This window comes from Bos indicus, chromosome 28 (genome assembly GCF_029378745.1).
Source record: "Bos indicus isolate NIAB-ARS_2022 breed Sahiwal x Tharparkar chromosome 28, NIAB-ARS_B.indTharparkar_mat_pri_1.0, whole genome shotgun sequence".
NCBI lineage: Eukaryota > Metazoa > Chordata > Mammalia > Artiodactyla > Bovidae > Bos > Bos indicus.
In genome coordinates this window covers 13,164,178-13,192,012 of record NC_091787.1, presented here as the reverse complement: position 1 = coordinate 13,192,012, position 27,835 = coordinate 13,164,178, and the positions used below count along the sequence as shown (strand labels likewise).

Sequence of the window (27,835 nt, the reverse complement as noted above, 5' to 3'; positions counted from 1 at the left end):
TATTTATGTGATAGAAAATTAAAAAATGATACAGGGAAAACTGGCCATGGACATAGAAGAAAATATAGGAATACTGTGAGTAGGGATCAATTAATTTAGACAATGTTTATTTCATAATTTACTGCTACATTCCATCAGGGTATTTGTTTTGATGCTATGACAGTCCGGCAGCTAAAACATATCTTTGAAAAAAAACTCTAATGCTTATAGTCTTGTAACATATATATTTAATGCACATAACAAAGATATTGCAAAAAACCTCCACCTACCCACAAACTGATATATGCATAATTTCTGAAACACATACCATATATAAAAATATACCTCTATGTTGGCTGTGATGTTTTCAGCTCTAAGAAAACTTGAGTTTGTAAGATACCAGAAAGTAACTATCTTAGGCCCTGTGGGGCATATGGTCTTCTTTAGCCTACTCAGCTTTGCTACTGTAATGTGAAGGCAGCCACAGGCAAAACAAACATTTTTTATTAGTTCTAACAAAAGTTGAATTTACAGACACATAAGTTTGAATATCATAGTTTTCACATCACAAAATAATCTTTTTCAACCATTCATAAAGGTAAAACATTGCAGGCAGTGGGCCAGATCTGAATCATTTGCAGAAAAATGTACAACCAAATCAAAGCAAGGCACTGCAGCAGTAAAGTGAGGGGCTAATGCTGGTAGCCAACCTTTTATTTTGCAGAATAATTCAAGAAATACAAATTATTATGATAGTATCTAACATATAGCTCTTCCTTTGTCTCAGACACTACTCTAAGTGCTTTAAAAATATTAACTCATTTACAACTCAAAGCAATCCTATTATCACTTTTTTATGAAAAAGGAAACTGAGGCACAGAGAGGTTAGGTGTGTGCCTCATACTAGAAACAGCCTGGGCAGTAGGAGTCAAAAGTCCATACTCTTAACCTCTATGTCATGTTGCTTCTAGTAGAAAGAAAAAGGTAGTGAAGAACATTTAGGACTCTCATACAAAATATAAATTCAGACAGCTCTGTAACTTGCTAAAACAACACTAACAGATATTTATTCACATAGTATTATTTTTTATTGTGTAGGGATTTTCAGCTATTTTTAAAAATGAACTTATTGTTTTTGTTTAGTTGCTAAGTCATATCAAACTCTTTTGTGAACCCATTGACCAGAGCCCTCCAGGCCCCTCTGTCCATGACATTTCCCAGGCGAGAATACAGGAATGAGTGGGTTGCCATCCCAACCCAGAGACCGAACCCGTATCTCCAGCATTAGCAAGAAGATTCTTTACACTGAGCCACCAGGGAAGCCTTTTTCCTATAAATGTATCCCTAGTGTAAAATTTGGCCAACCATAAGAGAGTTGCAAATTTTACAGAAACATTTTTATATTCTTTCTGAAGGGTTAGTTCAGTAAAATCCATATCCATTCAGAAAGAGGGGGGAAAAGACACATTATAATTTTAAAAGAATACTACACTTAAATATACATTCTGTTAACAACAGGAGTCTCTGCTGAGACTAAATGAGAGATATCTTCATACACATAAAAGTTACTGAAATAAACAAGGCTACATATTTCACTATGTACAGTTATGGATGGGTTCACGTGCACATCAAACATCCACAATCTGTGTTCTGTAGCACACTGACATTCACACGTAAGTCCTACATACTAAAGGACTTTTCACATGTGTTAATGATACCACATTTTTCAATTTATTTGTGCTTTTTACAAAACTTCATATACCTGACATTTGCAGGTTTCTTTAAAACAACGTTGTAATCAGATTTCTGCAACATGACTCCTAGTGTAAGTAGTTCCCTTGTACATATTCTCTTAGAATTTTTGTGTAAAAGGTTTCACATATTTAAAATATTTTTTAAAAAGTTTCTATACTTTATATCACTGATCTGACATTCACTGAAACATCACTTCTTGATAAAGCCTTCCATGTATGTTTTAATCTTTGTGATTATCTCCTTTTAGGATGTGCTAATGAGTCCAACTGGTATAAAAAGATTTCTGAATGCTCAGGATACTGATAGAAATTCCTCACTTATGATGGCTACCCTGACGGAAATTTCCTGATATTCATTTTTCTTACAGGATTTCTCCTGTATGGTTTAAATGTCATACAATAAAGTATGACTTCTGAAAGAGAGGTTTCCTTCATGTTTTACCATTTGTAGTGTTTCTACCATGTATGCTGTCTGAAATTTAGTACAAGTCTGACATATGGTAAAAATTTCTCCCTAACAGATTTATAGAATTTCTCCCCATGATGAAAGAATTGGCTGCAACTTTCCCATATTGATGATATTTCATAAGGTTTTTGTCTTGTGTGAGTTATCTGATTATTCTGAAGGACAAATTCAGACAGAAGAATTCTCCAATTGATATTGTTTATAAGCTTTTCCCTTCTGTGTGTGTCTTCTGATGTGCAGTGAGTTTTGATTTTTGAAAAAATGTTTCCTTACACTCCTTACATTCATAGGGTTTCTCTCCTGTGTGTTTTCTCTGATGTATGACAAAATGTGACTTCTGAGAGAAAGATTTTCCACATTCCTTGCATTCATAGGGTTTCTCTCCTGTGTGAGTCCTTTGATGTAATCTGAGGACTGAATTCACAGAGAAAGATTTACCACATTCATTACATTCATAGGGCTTCTCCCCTGTGTGTTTTCTCTGATGTTTAGTGAGGTCTGATTTATAGTAAAAGGTTTTCCCACATTTATTACATTCAAAGGGTTTCTCCCCTGTATGAGTTCGCTGATGTACTGTTAAGGCTGACTTCTGGTAAAAGCATTTACCACATTCCTTACATTCATAGGGTTTCTCTCCTGTGTGAGTTCGCTGATGAGTTTTGAGGTGTGAATTTCTAGAAAAGAATTTCCCACATTCCTTACATTTATAGGGTTTCTCCCCTGTATGTGTTCTCTGATGTACTGTGAGGTGTGATTTCTGGGAAAAGGACTTCCTACATTCCTTACATTCATATGGTTTCTCCCCTGTGTGTGTTTTCTGATGTACCATGAGGTATGCCTTAACATAGAAGAACTTCCCACATTCAGTACATTCAAAGGGTTTTTCTCCTGTGTGTGTTTTCTGATGTTCCATGAGGTGTGGCTTCTGGTAGAAGGATTTCTCACACTGATTACATTCGTAGGGTTTCTCTCCTGCATGAGTTCTCAAATGTCTACTGAGAGATGACAGATGGTAGAAAGTTTTCTTACATTCTTTACATTCATAGGTCTTCTCTCTGGTAGGAGTTTTTGGTTGTCTTGTGAGGTCTCCATTCTGAGAAACAGATTTCTCACATTCACCGGGTTTGTCCTTTGAATGAGTATGCTCATGTATTATGAGGATAGACTTCTGGTAGAAGGCCTTTCCACATTCATTACATTTATAGGTTTTTTCATTGGTATGAGTTTTCTGATGTTTCTTGAGTTCTCCATTCCTAGAGAGAAATTTCCAAATTCGTTAATGTATAAGACTTTGGGGTGAGGGGGTGGGGGTTGGGTCTGCTATGTATATTTTCCAAGTAACTCTGAGAACCGATTTCTAGAGGTTTTTCCAATATTCATTAGATTCATAGGGTTTCTTCACTGCGAATATTCTATGTTGACATATACTGTGGTTTAACATTTGGTAGAAGGTATGTCACTTACATTATATTCTCCAGGTTTCTCAACTGCCTGAACTTGACTTTGTATAGTAAAGCCTCTATTATTATGTAAATAAGAATCAAAAGACTGTTTCAGAGTTTTAATCTCCTGATCTTGAATTATAAAAGGTCTCTATTATGAAAGAGGGCTTTCCCATTTGGATTATGTTCTTTGGAATTTGCTTCAGTTTTCTCAATTATCGTTAACTAGTGCTGTTCCAAGTCCAGTACCCCTATTAAGACCCTTTCTTAAAAAGCTTCTAATCTCAAAATTGAATTCTTGAACTTGCCTTGAATTTTCAGCTTGGCTTTCTGGGCATCTTGCTCCTTGGTCATGAGTATTGCATAGGTCTTCTACAAAGGAATCCAAAATTTAATACTTTATACATCTTAACACATTATTATGCTCATAGGGTGGATTCTTAGGTTTCAGGCTGTTATTCTCAAATGAAGGAGTTCTTAAGTGCAAACTTCCTCTATCTCAGTGGCTTAGAAAAAACATATAAATAACACTAAAACCTGCTACAGAGAAGAGAGAGAGATCTAGTTATAAATTCAGGTAACTTTGACACTACAAATATGACCTTAAAACCTTGGAGGAGAAAGTATAGACAAAAAAAAAAAAAAAAAACCCACCAAAAAACACAAAGAATAGGGAGCAGAAAACAAAAGGTATTCAAAGTGCTGCTGAACAAGAATGTGAGACTCACAGAGCATGATGTGAGCCCATTAAGGAGAATGAATAGTAAGTAGGGTGATAAGGAAAATTAGTAGACAACTGTATTCACTGGAAATATCAAAGGAAAGATTATATTCGATGAAGGAGCTAAGTATAGGTCTTTACCCTCTCAAACCTAGTTTATAGTGTTAGGATTTCTAGTAATTAGACTATAAACTTCCACTTTATTCCTCTTTGCCCATACCCAACAATCTAGATGTCAACACTAAAGTGACCTTCTCAGAATATCCATTTCCTCATGTTTAGAGGAAAATTCTTTTTCTAGTTGGCTGGTTCAGAAGACCCAGAAACACATACATCCAAAAGGTTTTTAAAAAAAGATTAAAAAAAAAGCAGAGTACAAGCCATCCCACAGAATGAATTCTCAGTTGTAGCACCAGAGATTTTCAGTATCACCACATACTGCATCTGTGACTCAACACTAGTCTTATTCTGCTTTTATATCTTAACTCCCACATCTCTGCTTCAATTTTCTACATGATCTTTAAAGGGTAATTATTCAACGTCATTCTAGAATCTTGACAGACATTCATGTTTATTCATTTTTAAATGCTTGAAAAAAAGTGAGCTTATGAGTAGAGATTTTGGGTTAGAATTTCATGGCACTTGTAAGGAAAACACAAAGTTATTTGATAGGGATGTGTGCAAGGTTAACTTGGGATACTCATGAAATAAGACCTTAAGTATAAAAAGCACTTGAGAGCAGATAAAATGAAGATTAGCACATGTTTTGGGGCCACAAGGAAAAATAAGATGCAGCAGGCAATAAAGGGCCAGACTAGTTCTTGACAGAAAATTAGGTGTATTTTGTATCAGCTCTGAAATAATATAGCTAATGAAAGGCATAATGATTTATAATCCAATTTCAGAGATTAAAGAGAGAATAGTAAATTAAAATGGGTGCTGAAAATCTAAGGCATTTTATTGTTAATGAAAGGAGGAAAAATGGCACTTGAAAATTTTATAAGATAGATTTTATAAACACTTTAAGATTATAGCTGCATACTTTAATGCCAAGGAGTAACTGGAAATTCTAGCAAAAAGACAAAATGAGAGTTTAAGTGAAAAAGAAATAAATCTACTTTAAAAATGTCAAGTAAAAGAGGGAATGTTTTTTTAAACAAAAAATCAACCATCTCCATCTGCCCCACACAAAAGAGGGAATTTAGATGAGGAGGCAAAAACTGGAGGTGTGATTTATTTTGCTTACATATGCAGATCAAGTATCCTCAATCATTTCCAAAAGTTTAAGGACATTTAAAAAAGAGATTCTTGAAAAAAAATTTCAAAAAATCAAAGGCACCAATTCCAACCCCCTTATACAAGTTATAATTTCTAACTTACCAGGGTTGTTCTGACGTGGAAATTGTACTTCTAATATCCATGGTTCTTTTCCTTGCTTCAACTTGAAGATTGCATTTGGCCTATTTGCACAATAGCCTATTAATAGAAAAGATAAAATAACACAAATTACTTGGAATACAGAAACTCTGAAGGATAAGGAAGTGTAGGTTAGGATCAGAACAATGAAGGTCTCACATAGATTTGGCAAATTTATTCTATTAGGGGAGTGCATGGGGACACAAATATTTTTCTGGTACCCAAAATGGATTCATCAACTTTGACCCTGAAAACAATGCTAATATTCAACCCTACAGGGGATTTACAAATTTCAGTAAGTGAGAAAGGAAATGCAAACTACTGGAGTTACAGATGCAGAAGATTTCCTCACCCACTGAGATGAGGTGACTGTAGTTCTCCTGCATCACTTCTCTATACAGGGTCCTCTGAGCAGTGTCCAGCAATTTCCATTCCTCCCGGGTGAATTCCACAGTAACATCCTTAAATGTTACTGGTCCCTGAAACAACATATTTCAATTCAAACGGAAGTGATCAAAATAGAGTACCATTAAAAAGACACGTAAACTAGCTGTTAATGTGTTAACTACAGGATTTACTCTGGAGAGTTAAAATATACTGCTACCTGTACCCTGTTTTACACATATATAAAATGTTTGTTCAGTATATATTTACTAAGATATCACTCCATGCCTAGAACTCTGCTAGAGATACAAAGATGAATTGAAAGCAACTATTCTTGTCATCAAGGAGCTTACATTCCAACAGAGAGGCAAAGATTAAATTCATAAATGCAATATGCATAGCAGGTGCATTGACAGAAATATGTACAAGATAAAAGGTGGTAAAAAAAGAATGACCAAGATGGTGGAGAAGGAAGACTCTGAGCTTACCTCCTTCCACAGGCACACTGAAATTACAACGATTTACAGAGCAACTATCTTTGAAAATCATCTGAAGAGTAGCAAAAAAGATTCCCTACAACTAAATATATAAGGAAGGAACTACAATGACCTATATAGGAGGGTGGAGACACCCCTCTAGTAGTCAAGACCCACATCCCTGAGTAGGTGACCCACAAATGGGAGGCTAGTCAAAACTGTAGAAGTTCTCCCCAAGGAGTCAGAGGTCCAAGCCCCACATTGCGCTCCCCTGCTGAGGGGTCCTGCACCATGAAGACAAACCCCCCAGAACACCTGGCTTTGTAGGCCAGTAAAACTTGAGAGCCAGAGGGCTATAGAAAACAGACACTCCACTCTAAAGGACACATGCAAAATCTCACACGGTCCAAATCATAGTGCAGAGGCAGTAATCTGAAGTGAGGCTGGCTCAGACCCATTTACAGATCTTGGAGAGCCTCTTGGAGAGTCAGGAGGCAACTGGAACTTCTCTTGAAGACACAGACACTGGTAGCAGCCACTTTGGAAGCTTGTTCTGCCATAAGGACATTGGTTCTAATAAGCACCATTTTGGAATCCTCCCTCTAGCCTATTAGTGCTAGAGGCTTACTGGCCGACCAGTGAGCCGTCACCAATCCCAGTACACTTCAGGCTATTCTGCCAGCTGCATTGGGTCCCAGTCCAGGAACCCCATAGGACATGCAGCCAGCCAGGCAGGGACCCAGCTTCTTGCAACAGTGGGCCAGTAGCCACTGCATGAGGCAGGATCTGGCTTCCAACAGGGCTGAGGGTCAACCCTGGCTGTTAGTTTGCCCACAACAGTCAAGCCCACAATAAGGAAGGATTCATGTAGCCCATACATAAGGAGCCCTTAGAGCTCATAGCTCTGATGATGAGAAGCATATATTGCTGGGTTTCTCAGAATATCTCCACATAAGATTACTTCTCTAAGATTGGGAAATGTAACCAATTTACCAAATGCATAGATATAAAAACAGAGGATTAAGCAAAATGAGACAGAGAAACATGTTCCACACAAAAGAACAAGACAAAACCTCAGAAAAAGGATTAAATGAAGTTGAGAAAGCATTCTACCCAATAACAATATCTTTTATGAATACCTTTAACAAGTTACTAGTAAATCAAATTGAGCAAAATAAAAAAATTAGATTATAATTTACACTGTGATTTTGTGTGATTTATCCCAGGAATGCAAGAATGGCTCAACATACTAAAGTCAATAAATTTCATTAACAGAGCAAATGGGGGAAAAGTAGAAGATCATTTCAGATGATGCAAAAAAGTGTTTGACAAAATTCAACACTTTCATGATAAAAACATTTAGTAGACTAGAAATAGAAGGAAACTACCTCAAAATGATATTTTTAATCCACCTCTATCCCAGCTAACTTTATACTCAGTAGTGAAAGACAAAACTACATATAGAATATCCCTAAGAATCCACAAAAATAGAGCTAATAAACAAAGTCAGCACATTTCAGAATTATAAGATCAACACACAAACATCAGTTGTGTTTCTATTTACCAGTAATGAAAATCCAAAAGAGAAATTAAGACAATTCCATTTAATGTAGCATCAAAAAGAATAAAATACCTAGGGATAAATCTACTCAAGGAGTATATAAGACTCACACACTGAAAACTGCAAAACATCGCTGGAAGTATTAAAGAAGACCTAAATAAAAGAAATGATGGTATGTGTTTATAGACTGTAAGACTTAATATAGCTCAGGTGACAGTACTACTCAAACGAATTTATAGAATCAATGAAATCGCTATTAAAATCTCAATGACTCCTTCACAGAAATAGAAAAGCCAATCCTCAAATTTATACGGAATTGCAAGGAGTCTCTAACAGTGAAACAAAATTGGGAAAGAAACAATCAAAGGACTCCCACTTACTTAAAATCTTACTGTTAAAAGATGACACACAAAAAGAAAACTACAGGCCAATATCACTGATGAACATAGATGCAAAAATCCTTAACAAAATTCTAGCAAACAGAATCCAACAACACATTAAAAAGATCATACATCATGACCAAGTGGGCTTTATCCAGGGATGCAAGGATTCTTCAATATCCGCAAATCAATCAATGTAATACACCACATTAACAAATTGAAAAATAAAAGCCATATGATTATCTCAATAGATGCAGAGAAAGTCTTTGACAAAATTCAACATCCATTTATGATAAAACCCTCCAGAAAGCAGGAACAGAAGGAACATACCTCAACATATTAAAAGCTATATGACAAACCCACAGCAAACATTATCCTCAATGCTGAAAAACTGAAAGCATTTCGACCCTAAAGTCAGGAACAAGACAAGGGTGCCCACTCTCACCACTACTATTCAACATAGTCTTGGAAGTTTTGGTCACAGCAATCAGAGCAGAAAAAGAAATAAAAGGAATCCAAATTGGAAAAGAAGAAATAAAACTCTCACTGTTTGCAGATGACATGATCCTCTACATGGAAAACCCTAAAGACTCCACCATAAAATTACTAGAGCTAATCAATGAATATAGTAAAGTTGCAGGATATAAAATCAACACAGAGAAATCCCTTGCATTCCTATACACTAATAAGGAGAAAATAGAAAGAGAAATTAAGGAAACTATTCCATTCACCATTGCAACGAAAAGAATAAAATACTTAGGAATATATCTACCGAAAGAAACAAAAGACCTATATATAGAAAACTATAAAACACTGGTGAAAGAAATCAAAGAGGACACTAATAGTTGGAGAAATATACCGTGTTCGGAAGAATCAATATAGTGAAAATGAGTATACTACCCAAAGCAATCTATAGATTCAATGCAATCCCTATCAAGCTACCAATGGTATTTTTCACAGACCTAGAATAAATAATTTCACAATTTGTATGGAAATACAAAAAACCTTGAATAGCCAAAGCAATCTTGAGAAAGAAGAATGGAACTGGAGGAAATCAACCCGCCTGACTTCAGGCTCTACTACAAAGCCACAGTCATCAAGACAGTATGGTACTGGCACAAAGACAGACATATAGATCAACGGAACAAAATAGAAAGCCCAGAGGTAAATCCATGCACCTATGGACACCTTATCTTTGACAAAGGAGGCAAGAATATACAACGGAGAAAAGACAATCTCTTTAACAAGTGGTGCTGGGAAATCTGGTCAACCACTTGTAAAAGAATGAAACTAGAACACTTTCTAACACCATACACAAAAATAAACTCAAAATGGATTAAAGATCTAAACGTAAGACCAGAAACTATAAAACTCCTAGAGGAGAACATAGGCAAAACACACTCTGACATACATCACAGCAGGATCCTCTATGACCCACCTCCCAGAATATTGCAAATAAAAGCAAAAATAAACAAATGGGACCTAATTAAAATTAAAAGCTTCTGCACAACAAAGGAAACTATAAGCAAGGTGAAAAGACAGCCTTCAGAATGGGAGAGAATAATAGCAAATCAAACAACTGACGAATGACTAATCTCAAAAATATACAAGCAACTCCTGCAGCTCAATTCCAGAAAAATAAACGACCCAATCAAAAAATGGGCCAAAGAACTAAACAGACATTTCTCCAAAGAAGACATACAGATGGCTAACAAACACATGAAAAGATGCTCAACATCAGTCATTATCAGAGAAATGCAAATCAAAACCACAATGAGGTACCATTTCATGCCAGTCAGAATGGCTGCGATCCAAAAGTCTACAAGCAATAAATGCTGGAGAGGGTGTGGAGAAAAGGGAACCCTCTTACACTGTTGGTGGGAATGCAAACTAGTACAGCCACTATGGAGAACAGTGTGGAGATTCCTTAAAAAACTGGAAATAGAACTGCCTTATGACCCAGCAATCCCACTGCTGGGCATACACACCGAGGAAACCAGAATTGAAAGAGACATGCGTACCCCAATGTTCATCGCAGCGCTGTTTATAATAGCCAGGACATGGAAGCAACCTAGATGTCCATCAGCAGACGAATGGGTAAGAAAGCTGTGGTACATATACACCATAGAGTATTGCTGCTGCTGCTAAGTCGCTTCAGTCATGTCTGACTCTTTGCAACCCCGTAGACGGCAGCCCACCAGGCTCCCCCGCCCCTGGGATTCTCCAGGGAAGAACACTGGAGTCGGTTGCCATTTCCTTCTCCAGTGCATGAAAAGTGAAAAGTTAAAGTGAAATCGCTCAGTCATGTCTGACTCTTCATGACCCCATGGACTGCAGCCTACCAGGCTCCTCCATCCATGGGATTTTCCAGGCAAGAGTACTGGAGTGGGGTGCCATTGCCTTCTCCATATACACAATAAAGTATTACTCAGCCATTAAAAAGAATACATTTGTATTAGTTCTAATGAGGTGGATGCAACTGGAGCCAATTATACAGAGTGAAGTAAGCCAGAAAGAAAAACACCAATACAGTATACTAACGCATATATGTGGAATTTAGAAAGATGGTAACGTTAACCCTGTAAGCGAGACACCAAAAAAGACACAGATGTATAGAACTGTCTTTTGGACTCTGTGGGAGAGGGCAAGGGTAGGATGATTTGGGAGAATGGCATTGAAACATGTATATTATCATATATGAAATGAATCGCCAATCCGGGTTCGATGCATGATACAGGATGCTCAGGGCTGGTGCACTGGATGACCCAGAGGGATACTATGGGGAGGGAGATGGGAGAGGGGTTCAGGATGGGGAATGCATGTTCACCCGTGGCGGATTCATGTCAATGTATGGCAAAACCAATACAATATTGTAAAGTAATTAGCCTGAAATTAAAATAAATAAATTTATACTAAAAAAATTAAAAAAAAAACTTACTGTTATAGCTTCAGTATCAAAACAGTGTGACTGGCATAAAGACAGACATATTGTCCAATAGATAGAAACGAGAGTCTGAAAATAAAACCATACATCTATGGCCACCTCATTTTCAACAAGGAAGACAAGACCATTCAATAGAGAAAGAATAATTTCTTCAACAAATGACACTGGCAACTAGATGACCACATGCATAAGAAGAAAACTTGACCTCTACTTCACTGCATATAAAGAAATTGATACAACATAGATCACTGACCTAAATATTAAGAGCTAAAAATATAAAACTTAGAAGAAAACATAGGAATAAATTTCCTTATCTTGAATTTGACAACAGATTCAAGATATGACACCAAAAAGTACAAGCATTAAAAGAAAAATAAACTGATCTTACCAACTTTAAAACTTTTATAGGGACTTCCTTGGTGATCTAGTGTTAAGACTCTGTAGTTCCAATAGAAGGGGCATGGGTTTGATCCCTGGTTTAGGAACTAAGATCCCATATGCCACACAGTGTGGCAACCAAGAAAATATAATAAATAAATTAAAATTTGCATGCATCATAGAATAGTACCAAAACAGGAAAAAATATAACTCACAGAATAGAATATTTGCAAATCATATATCTGATTAAGGTATATTATCCAGAATATATAAAATATACTTAAAAATTCAATAACAAAAAAGGTAACCCTGACAAAAAATGAGCAAAGAAATTTAGCAGACATTTCTTTAAGTTATACAAATGAGCACATGAAAAGATGCTCAACATCATTATTAGTCTTCAGGGAAAAGCCAAATCAAAACCACGATATCACTTCCCATTCCTTATTATGGGTGTTTTAAAAAAAAAACAAAATAACAAGTAATGGGGAGGATGTGGAGAAATTGTAATCCTTATACATTGCTTGTGGGAATATAAAATGGTACAGCTGCTATGGAAAAGTTCATCAATAACTTGAAAAGTTAAATATACAATTACCATTCGGTTCAGTTCAGTCACTCAGTCGTGTCCGACTCTTTGCGACCCCATGAATTGCAGCACACCAGGCTTCCCTGTCCATCACCAACTCCTGAAGTTCACTCAAACTCATGTCCATCGAGTTGGTAATGCCATCCAGACATCTCATCCTCTGTCGTCCCCTTCTCCTGCCCCCAATCCCTCCCAGCATCAGAGTCTTTTCCAATGAGTCAACTCTTCGTATGAGGTGGACAAAGTATTGGAGTTTCAGCCTTAGCATCAGTCCTTCCAAAGAACACCTAGGACTGATCTCCTTTAGGATGGACTAGTTGGATCTCCTTGCAGTCCAAGGGATTCTCAAGAGTCTTCTCCAATACCACAGTTCAAAAGCATCAATTCTTCGGCACTCAGCTTTCTTCACAGGTCAACTCTCACATCCATACATGACTGCTGGAAAAATCATAGCCTTGACTAGGCGGACCTTTGTTGGCAAAGTAATGTCTCTGCTTGTTAATATGCTATATAGGTTGGTCATAACTTTCCTTCCAAAGAGTAAGCATCTTTTAATTTCATGGCTGCAGTCACCATCTGCAGTGATTTTGGAGCCCCCCAAAAATAAAGTCAGCCACTGTTTCCCCATCTATTTGCCATGAAGTGATGGGACCAGATGCCATGATCTTCGTTTTCTGAATGTTGAGCTTTAAGCCAACTTTTTCACTCTCCTCTTTCACTTTCATCAAGAGGCTCTTTAGTTCTTCTTCACTTTCTGCCATAAGAGTGGTGTCATCTGCATATCTGAGGTTATTATTATTTTTTCCAGCAATCTTGATTCCAGCTTGTACTTCTTCCAGCCCAGCGTTTCTCATGATGTACTCTGCATATAAGTTAACTAAGTAGGGTGATAATATACAGCCTTGACATGCTCCTTTTCCTGTTTGGAACCAGTCTGTTGTTCCATGCCCAGTTCTAACTGTTGCTTCCTGACCTGCATACAGGTTTCTCAAGAGGCAGGTCAGGTGGTCTGGTATTCCCATCTCTTTCACAATTTTCCACAGTCTACTGTGATCCACACAGTCAAAGGCTACAACCCATCAATTCCACTTCTAGATACATACCCAACAGATTTGAAAACAAATACTCATACACAAAAGCTATAGTGGCACTATTCACAAAGCCAAAAAGTGAAAGCCACCTGAATCTCAATCAATGGATGAACTGATAAACAATTGTGGTATAAACATACAATGGAATATTATTTTTCATAAAAATGAAGTATTGATACAAGGTACAGGGTGAATGAATTTGGAAAACATGCTAAATGAAAGAAGCCAAACAGAAAAGGCACATATTATATGATTCCACTTATATGAAATATTCAGAATGGGTAAATGCACAGAGACAAGGGCTAGGAGAGGGAATAGTTTAACAACGGTTTAATGGGAATGGGGTTTTCTTTTGGGATGGTGAAAATGTTTTGGAACTATATGTTGTAGTGGTCCCACAACATTGTGGATATACTAAATTGTATCCAATTGTATACTTGAAAATGGTCAATATTATGTGAATTTCACTTCAATTAAAACCAATAACACCTTCTAACAAATCTTAAGGCCCAAATGGTGTCAAAAGTGAATTCCACCAAGCATTGATGGCAAAACAATACCAATTATATGTAATCTTCCCTAGTGGCTCAGACAATAAAGCATCTGCCTGCAATGTGGGAGACCTGGGTTCAATCCCTGGGTCAGGAAGATCCTCTGGAGAAGGAAATGGCAACCCACTCCAGTATTCTTGCCTGGAAAATCCCATGGACAGAGGAGCCTGGTAGGCTACAGTCCATGGAGTTGCAAAGAATCAGACATGACTGACTTCTCTCTTTTGTCTCTACCATAAAACAAAGAGGAGAGAACTGTTCTCGATTCATTTTATGAAGCTCATATTACCCTGATACCTAAACCTAACAGAAACATTACCATAAAAGAAAATTACAGTGGAGGTTGGCACCTGTTTGTACCAGATTAAGAGTGCTGGTTGTTAAATTTTTAGCAATTGATTAAAATTATTTTGTAGCTTGAAATTAGCCACAGCAGGGGTATTTATACCACAAAAGTTGGTAAAGAATACAAAACCAGGTTTCTCTCTCAGTACCTAAAACTCTGATCGTTAAAACACTTACCAGCATATTGACTACCAACCAGTATCTCTCATGATTATGATACAAAAATCTTCAACAAAATATCAGCAAATCCACTACCTGATTTCAGACTTATCACAAAGCTGTATTAATTGTGTTATTAGCAAAAGGATAAACACTCAGGATCAGTGGAACAAAAATAGTGTATCCAGTAATAGAACCACACATATAATTTTGATAAAGGTTCAAAAGAAATTCAGTGGATAAACAGTCATTTCAAAAAACAGTGCTGGAACAATGGACACTTAATCAAACTCCAGACTTTCACCAGTCTTTTCTTTAACGTCCCTTTTTTCATCCCATGATCTAATTCAGAATACTATATTGCATTTAGTTGTCATATCTCTTACGGTTTGTGACAGTCTTTCCTGTGTTTTATGACCTTGACAACTTTGAGAAATACTAGACAGATACTTTTTAGAATACCTTTTAATTTGCATTTTGTCTAGTGTTTTTCCGTTCGATTAGACTGAGATTCTCTGGGAGAATAACCCAGAGCCCTTCTTATCACAGTATATCAGGGGGTACATCATATCACAGGTGACGTTAACCTGGATCACTTTGTAAGGTAGTGGTTGCCAGTTTTCTCCACTGTAAAGTAACTGTATCTCCTTTTCATACTGTATTCTTTGAAAGCAATCACTAAGTCTAGCCCCTATTCAAGAAAGGAGGGAATAGGCCCCATCTCCAAGAGGGGGTAGAATCTAGATATATTATTTGGAATTCTTCAGAGGGCTCTCTTCTTCCCATTTATTTATTCAATCATTTACTTATATCACTGTGGTCTCAAATATTTATTACTTAGGGTTAGAATCCAATACCATGTTATTTATTTTGTTGCTCAAATTGTTCCAGCTCTGTCATAAGTCCAGTGGCCACAGGACTGGAAAAGGTCAGTTTTGATTCCAGTCCCAAAGAAAGGCAATGCCAAAGAATGCTCAAACTACTGCACAATTGTACTCATCTTACACACTAGTAAAGTAATGCTCAAACTTCTCCAAGCCAGGCTTCAGCAATATATGAACCATGAACTTCCAGATGTTCAAGCTGGTTTTAGAAACGGCAGAGGAACCAGAGATCAAGTTGCCAACATCCGCTGGATCATGGAAAAAGCAAGAGAGTTCCAGAAAAACATATATTTCTTCTTTATTGACTATGCCAAAGCCTTTGACTGTGTGGATCACAATAAACTGTGGAAAACTGTGAAAGAGATGGGAATACCAGACCACCTGACCTGCCTCTTGAGAAACCTGTATGCAGGTCAGGAAGCAACAGTTAGAACTGGGCATGGAACAACAGACTGGTTCCAAACAGGAAAAGGAGCATGTCAAGGCTGTATATTATCACCCTACTTAGTTAACTTATATGCAGAGTACATCATGAGAAACGCTGGGCTGGAAGAAGTACAAGCTGGAATCAAGATTGCTGGAAAAAATAATAATAACCTCAGATATGCAGATGACACCACTCTTATGGCAGAAAGTGAAGAAGAACTAAAGAGCCTCTTGATGAAAGTGAAAGAGGAGAGTGAAAAAGTTGGCTTAAAGCTCAACATTCAGAAAACGAAGATCATGGCATCTGGTCCCATCACTTCATGGCAAATAGATGGGGAAACAGTAGCTGACTTTTATTTTTGGGGGCTCCAAAATCACTGCAGATGGTGACTGCAGCCATGAAATTAAAAGACACTCCTTGGAAGGAAAGTTATGACCAACCTATATAGCATATTAAAAAGCAGAGACATTACTTTGTTAACAGAGGTCCGTCTAGTCAAGGCTATGGTTTTTCCAGTGGTTATGTATGGATGTGAAAGTTGGACTAAAAAGAATGCTGAGTGCTGAAGAACTGATGGTTTTGAACTGTGGTGTTGGAGAAGACTCTTGAGAATCCCTTGGACTGCAAGGAGATCCAACCAGTCCATCCTAAAGGAGATCTGTCCTGAGTGTTCTTTGGAAAGACTGATGCTAAAGCTGAAACTCCAATACTTTGGACACCTGATGCAAAGAGCTGACTTGTTTGAAAAGACCCTGATGCTGGGAAAGATTGAGAGCAGGAGGAGAAACAGACGACAGAGGATGAGATGGTTGGATGGCATCACTCACTCGATGGACATGAGTTTAGGTAAACTCTGGTAGTTGGTGGTGGACAGGGAGTCCTGGCGTGCTGCGGTTCATGGGGTTGCAAAGAGCTGGACACTACTGAGCGACTGAACTGGACTTGCCATGAGAAGCTCTTTGGGGTTGGTGCCTATGTCCATTTGATATGTCCCCATCACTGTGCTTTTGAGAAGTCCTTAATTTCTAATACTACAAAATGCTCTGGGCTTATTTTATGTTAGCCTTGCCTTTGCCCTAGAATCAATCATTTTCTCTGTGGAATTCTGGTTCCTTTTATTGTAGAATGATACTTAGAAACCAAGACCTGTGTGCAAGGTTTGCTCATGGCTACTGAGATGTCACTGCTTACAGGCCCTCTCAGCAGACAGTAAGTACATGTATGTTTGCATATTAACTCATGTACAAGCACATCTTTAACTTTTTATGTATCATATACATGCTAAGTTAATATGTGTTAAGATAACATATATCATTTGCTTTTCAATAAGTGGCAATGAAAAAAATGGGGATCCATACACAAAATGAACCCTAGTCAGTAACTTATTCTTCATACAAAAATCAAGTATAGATCTAAATATAAAATGTTAAACTACAAAATTATTTTAGAAGAAAAGTCTTTGTGACTTTAAAGACTTTTTAGACATGATACCAAAAGAAATTAAAAAGAAAAATATGGAGTTCATCACATTTTCGTGAAATACAGTGTTAGGTGAATAAAAGATTAGCCACAAATAGTGAGGAAAATATTTGAAAATCACAAATCTAACAAAGTATTGTTCTTGTATACAGAATACATAAAGAATTTTGAACATTCATTAAGAAAACAGCCCAATTTAAAAATGAACAGAAGATTTGAAGAGACACTTAACAATAGAAGATATATGGATAACACAAGCACATCAAAAGATTTTCAGTATCATTAGTCATTAGAAGAATGCATATTGAAACCACAATGGGATAGCAAAGCACACCTATCTAAATAACTTTAGGAAAAAAGCAAACTGAAATACCAAGTGCTGACAAGAATGGGAAATAAGTGGAACTCTGATACATTGCAGTAAGAGCACAAGCTATTCAAGAAAACAATTTGGCAGTTTCTTATAAAATTAATTATAACAATACCATATGACCAAGTAAGCACATGCTGAAGTATTTACCCAAAGAGAAATTAAAATCTGGGTACACACAAACATCTGAATGCAAATGTTTATAACAGCTCTTTTCATAATTGCCCCCCAAAACCAAAACAACCTATATATTTGTCAACTGGTATATGGGGTACACACATACAACTGAATTCTTATTGTTTAGTCAATAAGTCATGTCCAACTCTTTTGCAGCCCTATGGTCTGTAGTCCACCAGGCTTCTCCATCTGTGGGATTTCCCAGGCAAGAATACTGGAGTGGGCTGCCATATCCTCTTCCAGGGCATCTTTCTGACCAGGGATCAAACTCGTGTCTCCTGCATTGGCAGGCAGATTCTTTAAAACTGCTGAGCCACCAGGGAATTACCATATGATCCAGCAATCCCATTTCTAGTTATGTATACAAAAGAATTCAAAGCAGGGTCACAAACAGATATTTGTACATCAATGTTCATAATAAAAGCATTATTCACAATAGCTACAAAGTACAAGTAACCAAGGTGTCCACCAACAAGTGTAAACAAAATTATGTATATTACATAAGCAAAATGTAATATGTATCAAACAATGGAATATTATTTGGCCCTAAAAGGAAGGGAATCCTGTGACATGCTACAACATGGATGAGCCTTAAACACACTGTTCTGAGTCAAATAAGCCAGGACAAATACTATAGGATTCTACTTATATGAGGCACCTAGAGTAGTCAAATTCATACAGACAGAAAGTAGAATGGTGTTTCCCGAAGTATGGGGGGAATGGTGACAGTGACAGTTGCTCAACAATGCGAATATACTTAATGCCACAAATCTATACATTTAAAATTTGTTATGATGGTAAATTTTGTTGTGTGTGTGTTACTACAATTATAAATAAATCAACTACACTTCAATTTTAAAAAAGAAAAAGCAAAAAGCAACCCACCACAAACACAATAAAAACAGCTATATGAAAGTATCAAATATTAACTTAAGCACTAGAATTTGAAGGGTAAAGATCCAAGGGCTCCCTTGGTGGCTCAATGGTAAAGAATCCATCTGCCAATGCAGGAGACATGGGTTTGATCCCTGATCCGGGAATATCCCACATGCCTCAGAGCAACTAAGCTCGCATGCCACAACTATTTAGCCTGTGCTCTAGAGCTTGGGAACCAAAACTACTGAATCCCCACATGCCCTAGAGCCCATGCTCTGCAGCAAGAGAAACCCACACACTGCAACTAGAGAGTAGCCCCCATTTGCTGCAACTAGAGAAAGTCTGCACAGTAATGAAGGCCTAACACAGCCAAAAATAAATATTTTTTAAGAGATCCAAGAAAAAAGTGAAATTAATTGAGATAAGTCCTACCCCTGCTTAGAATTTTCAGGGCATTTTCAAATGTCATAGCCAGGATAAAAATGTAAAGCAAAAGCACCTCAGGGCTAGCATCTCTAAAATAAGGATAAAGAAACAATTCCTGATAGAATGTAGAGGAGCAAAAGAGAAACTGATCTTACCTTAACAATGAGAACAAGCCCCTAACCTACAAAACTATTTTCTAAAGTCAGAGATCTGAGAATCTAAAGGTAAACAAAGGAAAAAATTCAGAAGAGACAAATATTTCAAAAGCAAACAGAAAACCACAATTTATTTCATTCTCCAGGGCAAGCAGGTAAGAGAGGAAACTGTTCAACTTTTAATAAACATTTAATGTTTGCTTATGATCTTGTGTGATGTATCAGAATCCCTAAGAATTCTGGTCACAAAGCAAGCCAACACCAACTTGCCTGCTGACACTACCTGGTAACTGAATGGGGATTTCATATTCAAGAGGTCCCCAAACAGAAGCTTTGTATCTGTGGAACTTTTTTACTTCCTATCAAATGTCACAAAGTAATAAGTTCATTTTAAGCTGGGGAAGCAGTTTCTGGAACCAAAGGAAAGCATAATTTATATGGATGCTCTGAAATACAAATACTATCTCCCCCCATCTGTCAGTTTAGTCGCTCAGTCGTGTCCGACTTCTTGTGACCCCATGGACTGCAGCACGCCAGGCTTCCCTGTCCATCACCAACTCCCGGAGCTTGCTCAAACTTATGTCCATTGAGTTGGTGATACCATCCAAGCATCTCATCCTCTTTCACTCCCTCTCCTCCTGCCTTTCATCTTTCCTAGCATCAGGGTCTTTTCCAATGAGTCAGCTTTTTGCTTCAGATGGTCAAAGTATTAGAGTTTCAGCTTCAGCATCAGTCCTTCCAATGAATATTCAGAACTGATTTCCTTTAGGATTAACTGGTTTGATCTCCTTGCAGTCCAAGGGACCCTCAAGAGTCTTCTCCAACACCACAGTTCAAAAGCATCAATTCTTCGGCAGTTCAAAAGCATGAATTCTAAGGCGCTCAGCTTCCTTTATGGTCCAACTCTGACATCCATACATGACTATTGGAAAAACCATAGCTTTGACTAGACGGACTTTTGTTGGCAAAGTAATGTCTCTGCTTTTTAATATGCTGCCTAGGTTGGTCATAGTTTTTCTTTCAAGGAGCGTCTTAATTTCATGGCTGAAGTCACCATCTGCTGTGATTTTGGGGCCCAAAAAAGTAAAGTCAGTCACTGTTTCCACTGTTTCCCCATCTATTTGCCATGAAGTAATGGGACCGGATGCTATGATCTTAGTTTTTTGAATGTTGAGTTTCAAGCCAGATTTTTCACTCTCCTCTTTCTCTTTCATCAAGAGACTTAGTTCCTCTTCACTTTCTGCCATAAGGGTGGTGTCATCTGCATATCTGAGGTTATTGATATTTCTCCCAGCAATCTTGATTCCAGCTTGTGCTTCATCCAGCCCAGCATTTTGCATGACATACTCTGCATATAAGTTAAATAAGCAGGGTGACAATACACAGGGGACGACAGAGGATGATATGGCTGGATGGCATCACTGACTCAATGGACATGAGTTTGAGTAAACTCCAGGAGTTGGTGATGGACAGGGAGGCCTGGCATGCTGCAGTCCATGGGGTTACAAAGAGTCAGACACGAATGAGTGACTGAACTGAACCAAACTGAATACACAGCCTTGACGTACTCCTTTCCTAATTTTGAACCCATCCATTGTTCCACTTCCAGTTCTAACTGTTGCTTCTTGACCTGCATACAGATTTCTCAGGAGGCAGGTAAGATGGTCTGGTATTTCCATCTCTTTAAGAATATTCCAGTTTGTTGTGATCCACACAGTCAAAGGCTTTGGTGTAGTCAATAAAGCAGAAGTAGATGTTTTTTTCTCTAAGTACATGGCAATGACCCTGCAAAGGTTGGGAGCAGGGCACTGGGGCAGAATGAGATGTCTCAGGTGCTAAAAGCTCTACAGGGCAGGAACTCCTCAGTCACCTGAAAGAAAAGCTGAATGCTAGGCTATAAAGCACATCAATGGAGCTTTGGTGGTGTTCACCACCCAAGCCCTGCTGAAGGGAAGCCTTGATACTGCCCTCAAATCATCTGATGTTGGTGAAGAACTGTGTCTAATTTAAAGCCCAGGGCCAGCTCAACTACATATGTGACTTAGCAAGCAGAGGAAGGGATGTGCCTTTTTATGGAGGTATTATTTACTTCAATCTCTACTGTACTTTTACACATAATGTCTAGCATAAAATAAAGAAATAGGAGACATGCAAAGAAGTAGAACATTTTGATTCATACTGAACAAGGGAGTCTATTGAAACAGACCTACAGATTAACCTGGATTTGCGATTAGCAGATAAGGACTTTAAAGTAATTACAATAAAACTAAATAAATAAAATTAAATGACCTAGTGAAAAAAATAGAAAATACAAGTGAAATAATGGGGAATCTTAGCAGATAAAGAAAAACAAAGAGAAAAAAAACAGGAATTTTTAGAACTGAATAATACAATATCAGATGTGGATTTTACAGGCTTATGAATGAAGAACACTGACAGAACAAAAGAAGGAAGCCATAAACTTGAAAAAAGTCAGCTGAATAGAAACAGCCAACCCAAGGGACCCCACACACAAAACAAACCTCAACTAGATAGATCATCTGAACATTTGGGACAGTATGTACATAGTTCAATATTTGTGTAACTGGAATTTTAGAAAGAAAAAGAGGATGAGGCAAAGAAAATATCTGAAGAGTGAGTTCTGAGAATTAAAAAAAAATGATAAAAAAGCAACAACCCATAAATCGTTGTCATTCTTCAAAAGAGATACAGAACAAATCATGCCTATGTACATTATGGTCTAACTATTGAAAACTAAAGATAGAATGAAAATCTGAAGCACAGAGGAGAAAACACATTATATTCAGGTGGATAACAGTAAGATGAAGACAAGTTTCTCATCAGAAACAACAGAAGCCAAAAGACAAAGACATCCTAAAAATGCAGAAACAGAAAACTCTCAACACAGTTCTATACCTAGCAAAATATCATTCAAAAACCACAGTGAAATAAAGACATTTTCATAAAGACTAGCTAAGTAGATTTGTCACCATCAGTGCAGAATACATGAAATAATAAAATAAGTTGCTTAGACTGAAGGGAAAATATATCAAGAGAGAACCCTAGACCCATAGGAAGGAATAATGAGCTCCCAAAGCAGATACATATATAAACAGTAAGAGTTATTTACACATGTGCACACATGTTTCTTTAGAATATTAATATTGTTTAAAGCAAAATAACAAGTATTGGGGGTTAAAAAATATAAAAGTGAGATATAAGGACCATAAGGTTTGAGGGTATAAAGAGAATTATACTGATAAAAGTTCATTACACTGTTCATGAGTATAGTATTTGAAGACACCATTATTTTAATGGTGCATGTTGTAATCTCCAGACTAAGGAGTAAACAAAATAACACATAAAGCTTCAAAGTCAATAAAGAAAATACAATGTAATACTCAAAATACTCAAATACTCAATCCAAAGGAAGTACAATAAATCTCAGTAGGATAAAAAGAAATATACATAAAACATACTAGAATAAAAGTTATCTTAAAAAGCAGCTAGCCCCAGACAAATTTATTTCAAAGTTAACAGGTGAATTTTCAATAGTACTAGTAGTAGAAGACAGTGAATGCTTTTCAATGTTTTAAAAGGTAAAAACTGTCAATCAAGATTTCCACACACAATGAAAAAGCTCTTTGTAGATATTTCATATAGAGAAAACTGAGAATTTCTACCAGCAGACCCTCACTAAAACAACAGGCAAGCAGAATAAAAACAATAACTAAAAATGCTATTTTCAAACAGATAAAAGCTGATGCCAGTAGAACTTGAGAGATGCAAGAAATAATTAAAAGAAAGATCTAATTTGGCCAAAATCCCTTAAAAATCAAACTATCTGCATAAATTAAACTTTTCCAAGAGTTTGTAGTGATGACTGCACTTAAAATTATTTCAGAAAACAAAAAGGTTACTAATTATTTCTGTTGTCCCAAACTGACCATTCAGCAGTAAGTTACAGAGACTAAGGTAAGAAAAACGTCATGTGCCACCCCTGAATTAATACTATAAGGAAAATTTTTAAATGTGTTCAATACTGACCAAAGCAGAACTGTAGAATAGGTTAAAAATTTCCCTCTTTCTAGAGTCTCTATTTTTCCCACATTCAAGCCAAAAGGCTATGATTTCTAGTCAATAAAAGAAAATTTCCACACTGAAAATGTATGGCATGGTGGTAATAACACTTCCCAAGTTGGCTGAGAGGATTATGTAAGACAAACTACATCAAGCACTCACCAAACGGCCAGGAATTTCATTAATTGCTAAGTATGCTGTTTTGTTTTTAAAAATTAAGTTCAAAAAGCAAAGAAATGGTTACCACAGAATTCAGAATTTTCTCTGGTTAATGGTAGGATGAGATTTAAGGAAGGGTACACAGGGTAATTTTCATTGCTTAAGTCAGACAGGACATAGAGTGGTATTACTTAATTAGTATTCCCTAAATTATACTTATATGTTATGTGTATTACTTTGACTGCATAAAGTATGATTTTTAAAATAATTTAATGAATAAAAAATTAATTTCTATAGCCAGTAAAATCCTACATATTCTACTCCCTCTACCTCTTAGACCTTAAGTTTTACTGCTGTCTCCCAAGTTCACCTCTCTCTCAATACTGTTTTTGGAACATGCCTCAGGGTGCCTGCATCTGCTTTTCCATCTATGAAGAATGCTTTTCCTCCAGATTTCTACCTGGATATCTCACTTAATTCAAGATATTCCTCAAATATTACTTTTTAGAGTGGCATTCCTTAATCAACTTATTCCTTCTTCCTCACTTTTAACATGCTGTTCTCTTACATTGCTTGAGTTTACCTTTGAGCACATACATCAGAAATATTGCTCAAATATTGACACACTTTATTAACATTAAAAATCACATTCATTAATACTCTTATCAATCTCATCAGAAAAATCTTTAAATATTAGCATTTGTTAACTTTGCAAGTTTTCCAACATTCTGATTTTCACTTGAAAGCACTTTTAATGTTAGCAACAAACACAAACAGGTATTTCCCATCAATTGACAGGCTCACTTCACTCATTTTTGAGAAAATGTATGAATACCACGTGAATACCATAGTTTGTCTGTCAGTTGCTCTTTCACATAAAAATGAGATTTCATGAAAAAAAGTGGCTAGGTAAGCTCACAAATCAATCACTTTAAGTGCTTTTCCTCAAGACAACCAACCATCATATACCAGTATGCAGCAAATTTATGAACTTTCCATTTCATCCCACTGGGTAAGAAAAAGATGTGTACTCAAAGGTCAAGATTTAATAAAATTAATAACTTTTACTGTTTCATCAAAGACATCCTTAAGTAAAGGTGGCAATTTTTTTTAACTATGCAACGTATTGTGGAGGAATATAGTCATTGGTGTCATCATCCTGATTTATGCCAGGTAGGCAGCTGTGCTTTTACACTATCAGTGCTAATTTCATCAGTGTAAAAGGCAATTTGTATCCTGGTATTATGTTTTGACAGAGAAGGCAATGGCACCCACTCCAGTGTTTCTGCCTGCAGAATCCCAGGGATGGCAGAGCCTGGTGGGCTGCCATCTATGGGGCCGCACAGAGTCGGACACAACTGAAGCGACTTAGCAGCAGCAGCATTATGTTCTGAGGGGCTTCCCTCGTGGCTCAGATTGTAAAGAATCTGCCTGCAGTGTGGGAGATCTGGGTTCGATCCCTGGGTTGGAGAAAACCCTGGAGAAGGATATGGCAAATTGCCCCACTATTCTTGCCTGGAAAATTCCATGGACAGAGGAGTATGGCGGGCTACAGACCATGGGGTCACAGAGAGTCAGGGATGACAGAGCACACACATTATGTTTTGACCTCACAGACTCACGGAAGGGTCTTGGGGTTCCCAGAACACACCTTGTAACTTGTTGTATTCAAACAATATCTTCCCCAAAGGTGATTTTTAATGATTTCCACATTTCTAATTTAATATATGGGCTCTCTTTCATAAAACTCACTGAAAACTTACAGAGTGAAATAAAGAAAGAGGTAAATAAATGACTTACCCTGTACTTGTTCATTTTCTGCTGCTATTGGAAAGTATAGAAACTATGAAGTCAGGAGAGGAAAAGTTGAAAGACAGAAGTCCTAAGAGACCTTATCTTGAAGTCAGGATCACCTGTGAGAAATTTACATACAACATTTTAGTAAAAGATAAACCTCTGGGAAAACGTCCCTTTGAGCCACACGAAGGAATAGGAAGGACCATGATAAAGGAGTACCCACCTGTCCATTGGTGACTCATATAATCTTGATGAATCTGAACATTTTTGAATCTAAACATGCTTTCCTATTGGCTGTTTCAAAAATTATGTGTCCATTACTAAATAATACAAACAACTGAAAACTTGTATGTCCAATAATAGCAGATTAGTTAATCAAGGTATATAATATATATCCAAAGTATGGAACCCTATACCGGCATTACAAATAATGTTTGTAAAGAGAAATATCTATTAATATGGAAAATCTTTAAGTTACATAACAATTTTGCCTATCAATATTATAAACCCCACAAGGTTAGAAAGTCTTCAAAGCTCTCAAAAATAGGATTTTTCTTCTTCCTAAATTTCATTTTCTCCAAAATCACTTTTTCAAAAATTTTGTTTTGACTGTAAATGGTGTAGTGACAGGGAGGCTCCAGCTCTGCTAAGCTCTATTAACAAACCTAGTGACAGTCTTAGTTCTATGCTTTTATCTTTAACATGAGAAGGAATTAGGTAATTTTAAACAATCATGTACTATTCTAATTCTGTAAATCTTCAATTCAACACCACAGATACAATAGAACCAGGGCATGCACTGTCCCCTCCAACCTTGGACTGGGGCCTAGAGCAAACAAAGTGCAGATAGGCCTTAATGAATTCTGACACAGCCATCTAATCTGTTCACAGTGACACAAATTTAACTTCTAAAATAACAATTCGGCACCATAATCCCCAAACAGGCACTTCATGTAGCGAGCAAAAGTTAACTAGATGCCATAATGTGAGGTCCTTCCCATATGCAGAGGACACCACTTCCAGCCGCCCTGGTACTTACAAAACGTCTACTTACTAAATCTAGATGCACCATCCAATCAGAGGCATGATATCACCTTCATAATATGGAGCATGGATGAAACCGCAGTTTTCATCTTTTTAAAAAGTCTGTCCCATTTCCGACCTGGCTTGGATACGATTCTTAGCTTCTCCAGTAAAACTTAAAATTCAGGGTTTCAACTATGGTTTAAATTTCCATGTTTAACAGTCATCTGAGAATACACAGGTCAGAGAATGCAGAAGGGCCTTAACCTTTTACACAGGGGTTCTAAGGAAAATAGAATACTGTAAGGTAAGATTCCTGGAGAAGGAAATGGCAACCCACTCCAGCATCCTTGTCTGGAAAATCTCATGGACAATGGAGCCTGGTGGGCTGCAGTCCATGGGGTCGCAAAGAGTCGGCCACTACTGAGCGACTAACACTAAGGTAAGACTAGATCCATGACACGCTGGTGGTGCTCAGGGACAATCACTGTATTAAATAAAACTTCAGGGTGGGAAACAGCATGAATACAGAGTAAAACAAATCAGAATTTAAATCCCACCTGCTAATGATGGCTAAACCAGTTTCTCTCTCTGAACCTTTAGTATCTGTATTTATTAAATGGAGGTGGTTAATACCGATTCGAAGGATGGTTATTATTAAATGAGCCAATAATGAAAAGAACAGCATAATGAGAAAAGCAGCTCACCTTTATTGAAGCCTTATCATACTTCATATACACTTCCCTATTTAATACAAGAAACGACCCTAAAGGCTATTGTACTCTTACAGATGAGTATCAGAGTCCTACCCGGATTAACTTGCCCATTTACCGGCGGGCTCTGGAGTTGAGCCCAGATCCCTCTGGTTTCACAGCGCCACGTCTCCAGCAGCCAGCGCCGCCCACGCGCCGGCGCGGACGTGACGGGCTTGGGATACACGTCACAATCGGCCGTTCTCTCGCGCGCCCCAGGCCTCCTCCAGCCACCCCTTTCCCGCAGGTCGAGAAACGCGGCTCCTGGGGAGGAACGGGGCTGCAGACAACCGTCCCTCCGCCAGGCCCCTTGCCTGGCCTCCTCCCCAGGCCTCCTCTAAGGGCAGTCCGGCGCGTAGAGGGGGGCGGCCGTCGGCTGCCAGATTTCCCGACTTGGCACAGCCGCGGAAACCTGGCTTCCCCCCAACCCGGCCTAGCGCCCGTAGTGAGGCCTCCGACACACCTGCAGGGGCTCGGCCTTCGCTCCTGGCCCGCGCAGGTTCCAGGCCCGCCCTCTGCGGCGCCTAGCGGACCTGGAGGCTCCTGAGTCCTCTCCCCCCGGGGGCGTGAGGTGGACAATGGCGACCACTGAAA

At 37.7% G+C, this 27,835-nt stretch overlaps 2 protein-coding genes across 8 annotated transcripts in view; one reads left to right on the top strand and one right to left on the bottom strand.

The window, feature by feature from the left end:
• The window catches only part of LOC109553815 (ral guanine nucleotide dissociation stimulator-like), a 71,627-nt gene that overhangs the window by 10,443 nt on the left and 33,349 nt on the right, over positions 1-27,835 (top strand). The window contains exon 2 of the mRNA XM_070781893.1: positions 17,072-17,156. The gene's annotated coding sequence lies outside the window, so the exon portion shown is untranslated. The remainder of the gene's footprint in view (positions 1-17,071; positions 17,157-27,835) is intronic.
• Positions 81-27,835, bottom strand: LOC109553814 (zinc finger protein 25). 7 transcript variants are annotated; one of them, XM_070781892.1, is made up of 7 exons: positions 27,705-27,835; positions 25,690-26,716; positions 25,470-25,582; positions 6,131-6,257; positions 5,743-5,838; positions 3,950-4,013; positions 81-3,452 (listed from the first exon to the last, which is right to left on the bottom strand). In XM_070781892.1, exons 3-7 carry the CDS (start codon positions 25,482-25,484, stop codon positions 2,399-2,401), a joined length of 1,356 nt encoding a protein of 451 aa, XP_070637993.1. In that variant the 5' UTR covers positions 25,485-25,582; positions 25,690-26,716; positions 27,705-27,835; the 3' UTR covers positions 81-2,398. The 7 variants fall into 7 exon arrangements, with proteins under 7 accessions (XP_070637993.1, XP_070637990.1, XP_019809566.1 ...); XM_070781889.1 differs by lacking the exon at positions 27,705-27,835 and adding an exon at positions 27,299-27,429; XM_019954007.2 differs by lacking the exon at positions 27,705-27,835 and adding an exon at positions 27,197-27,331.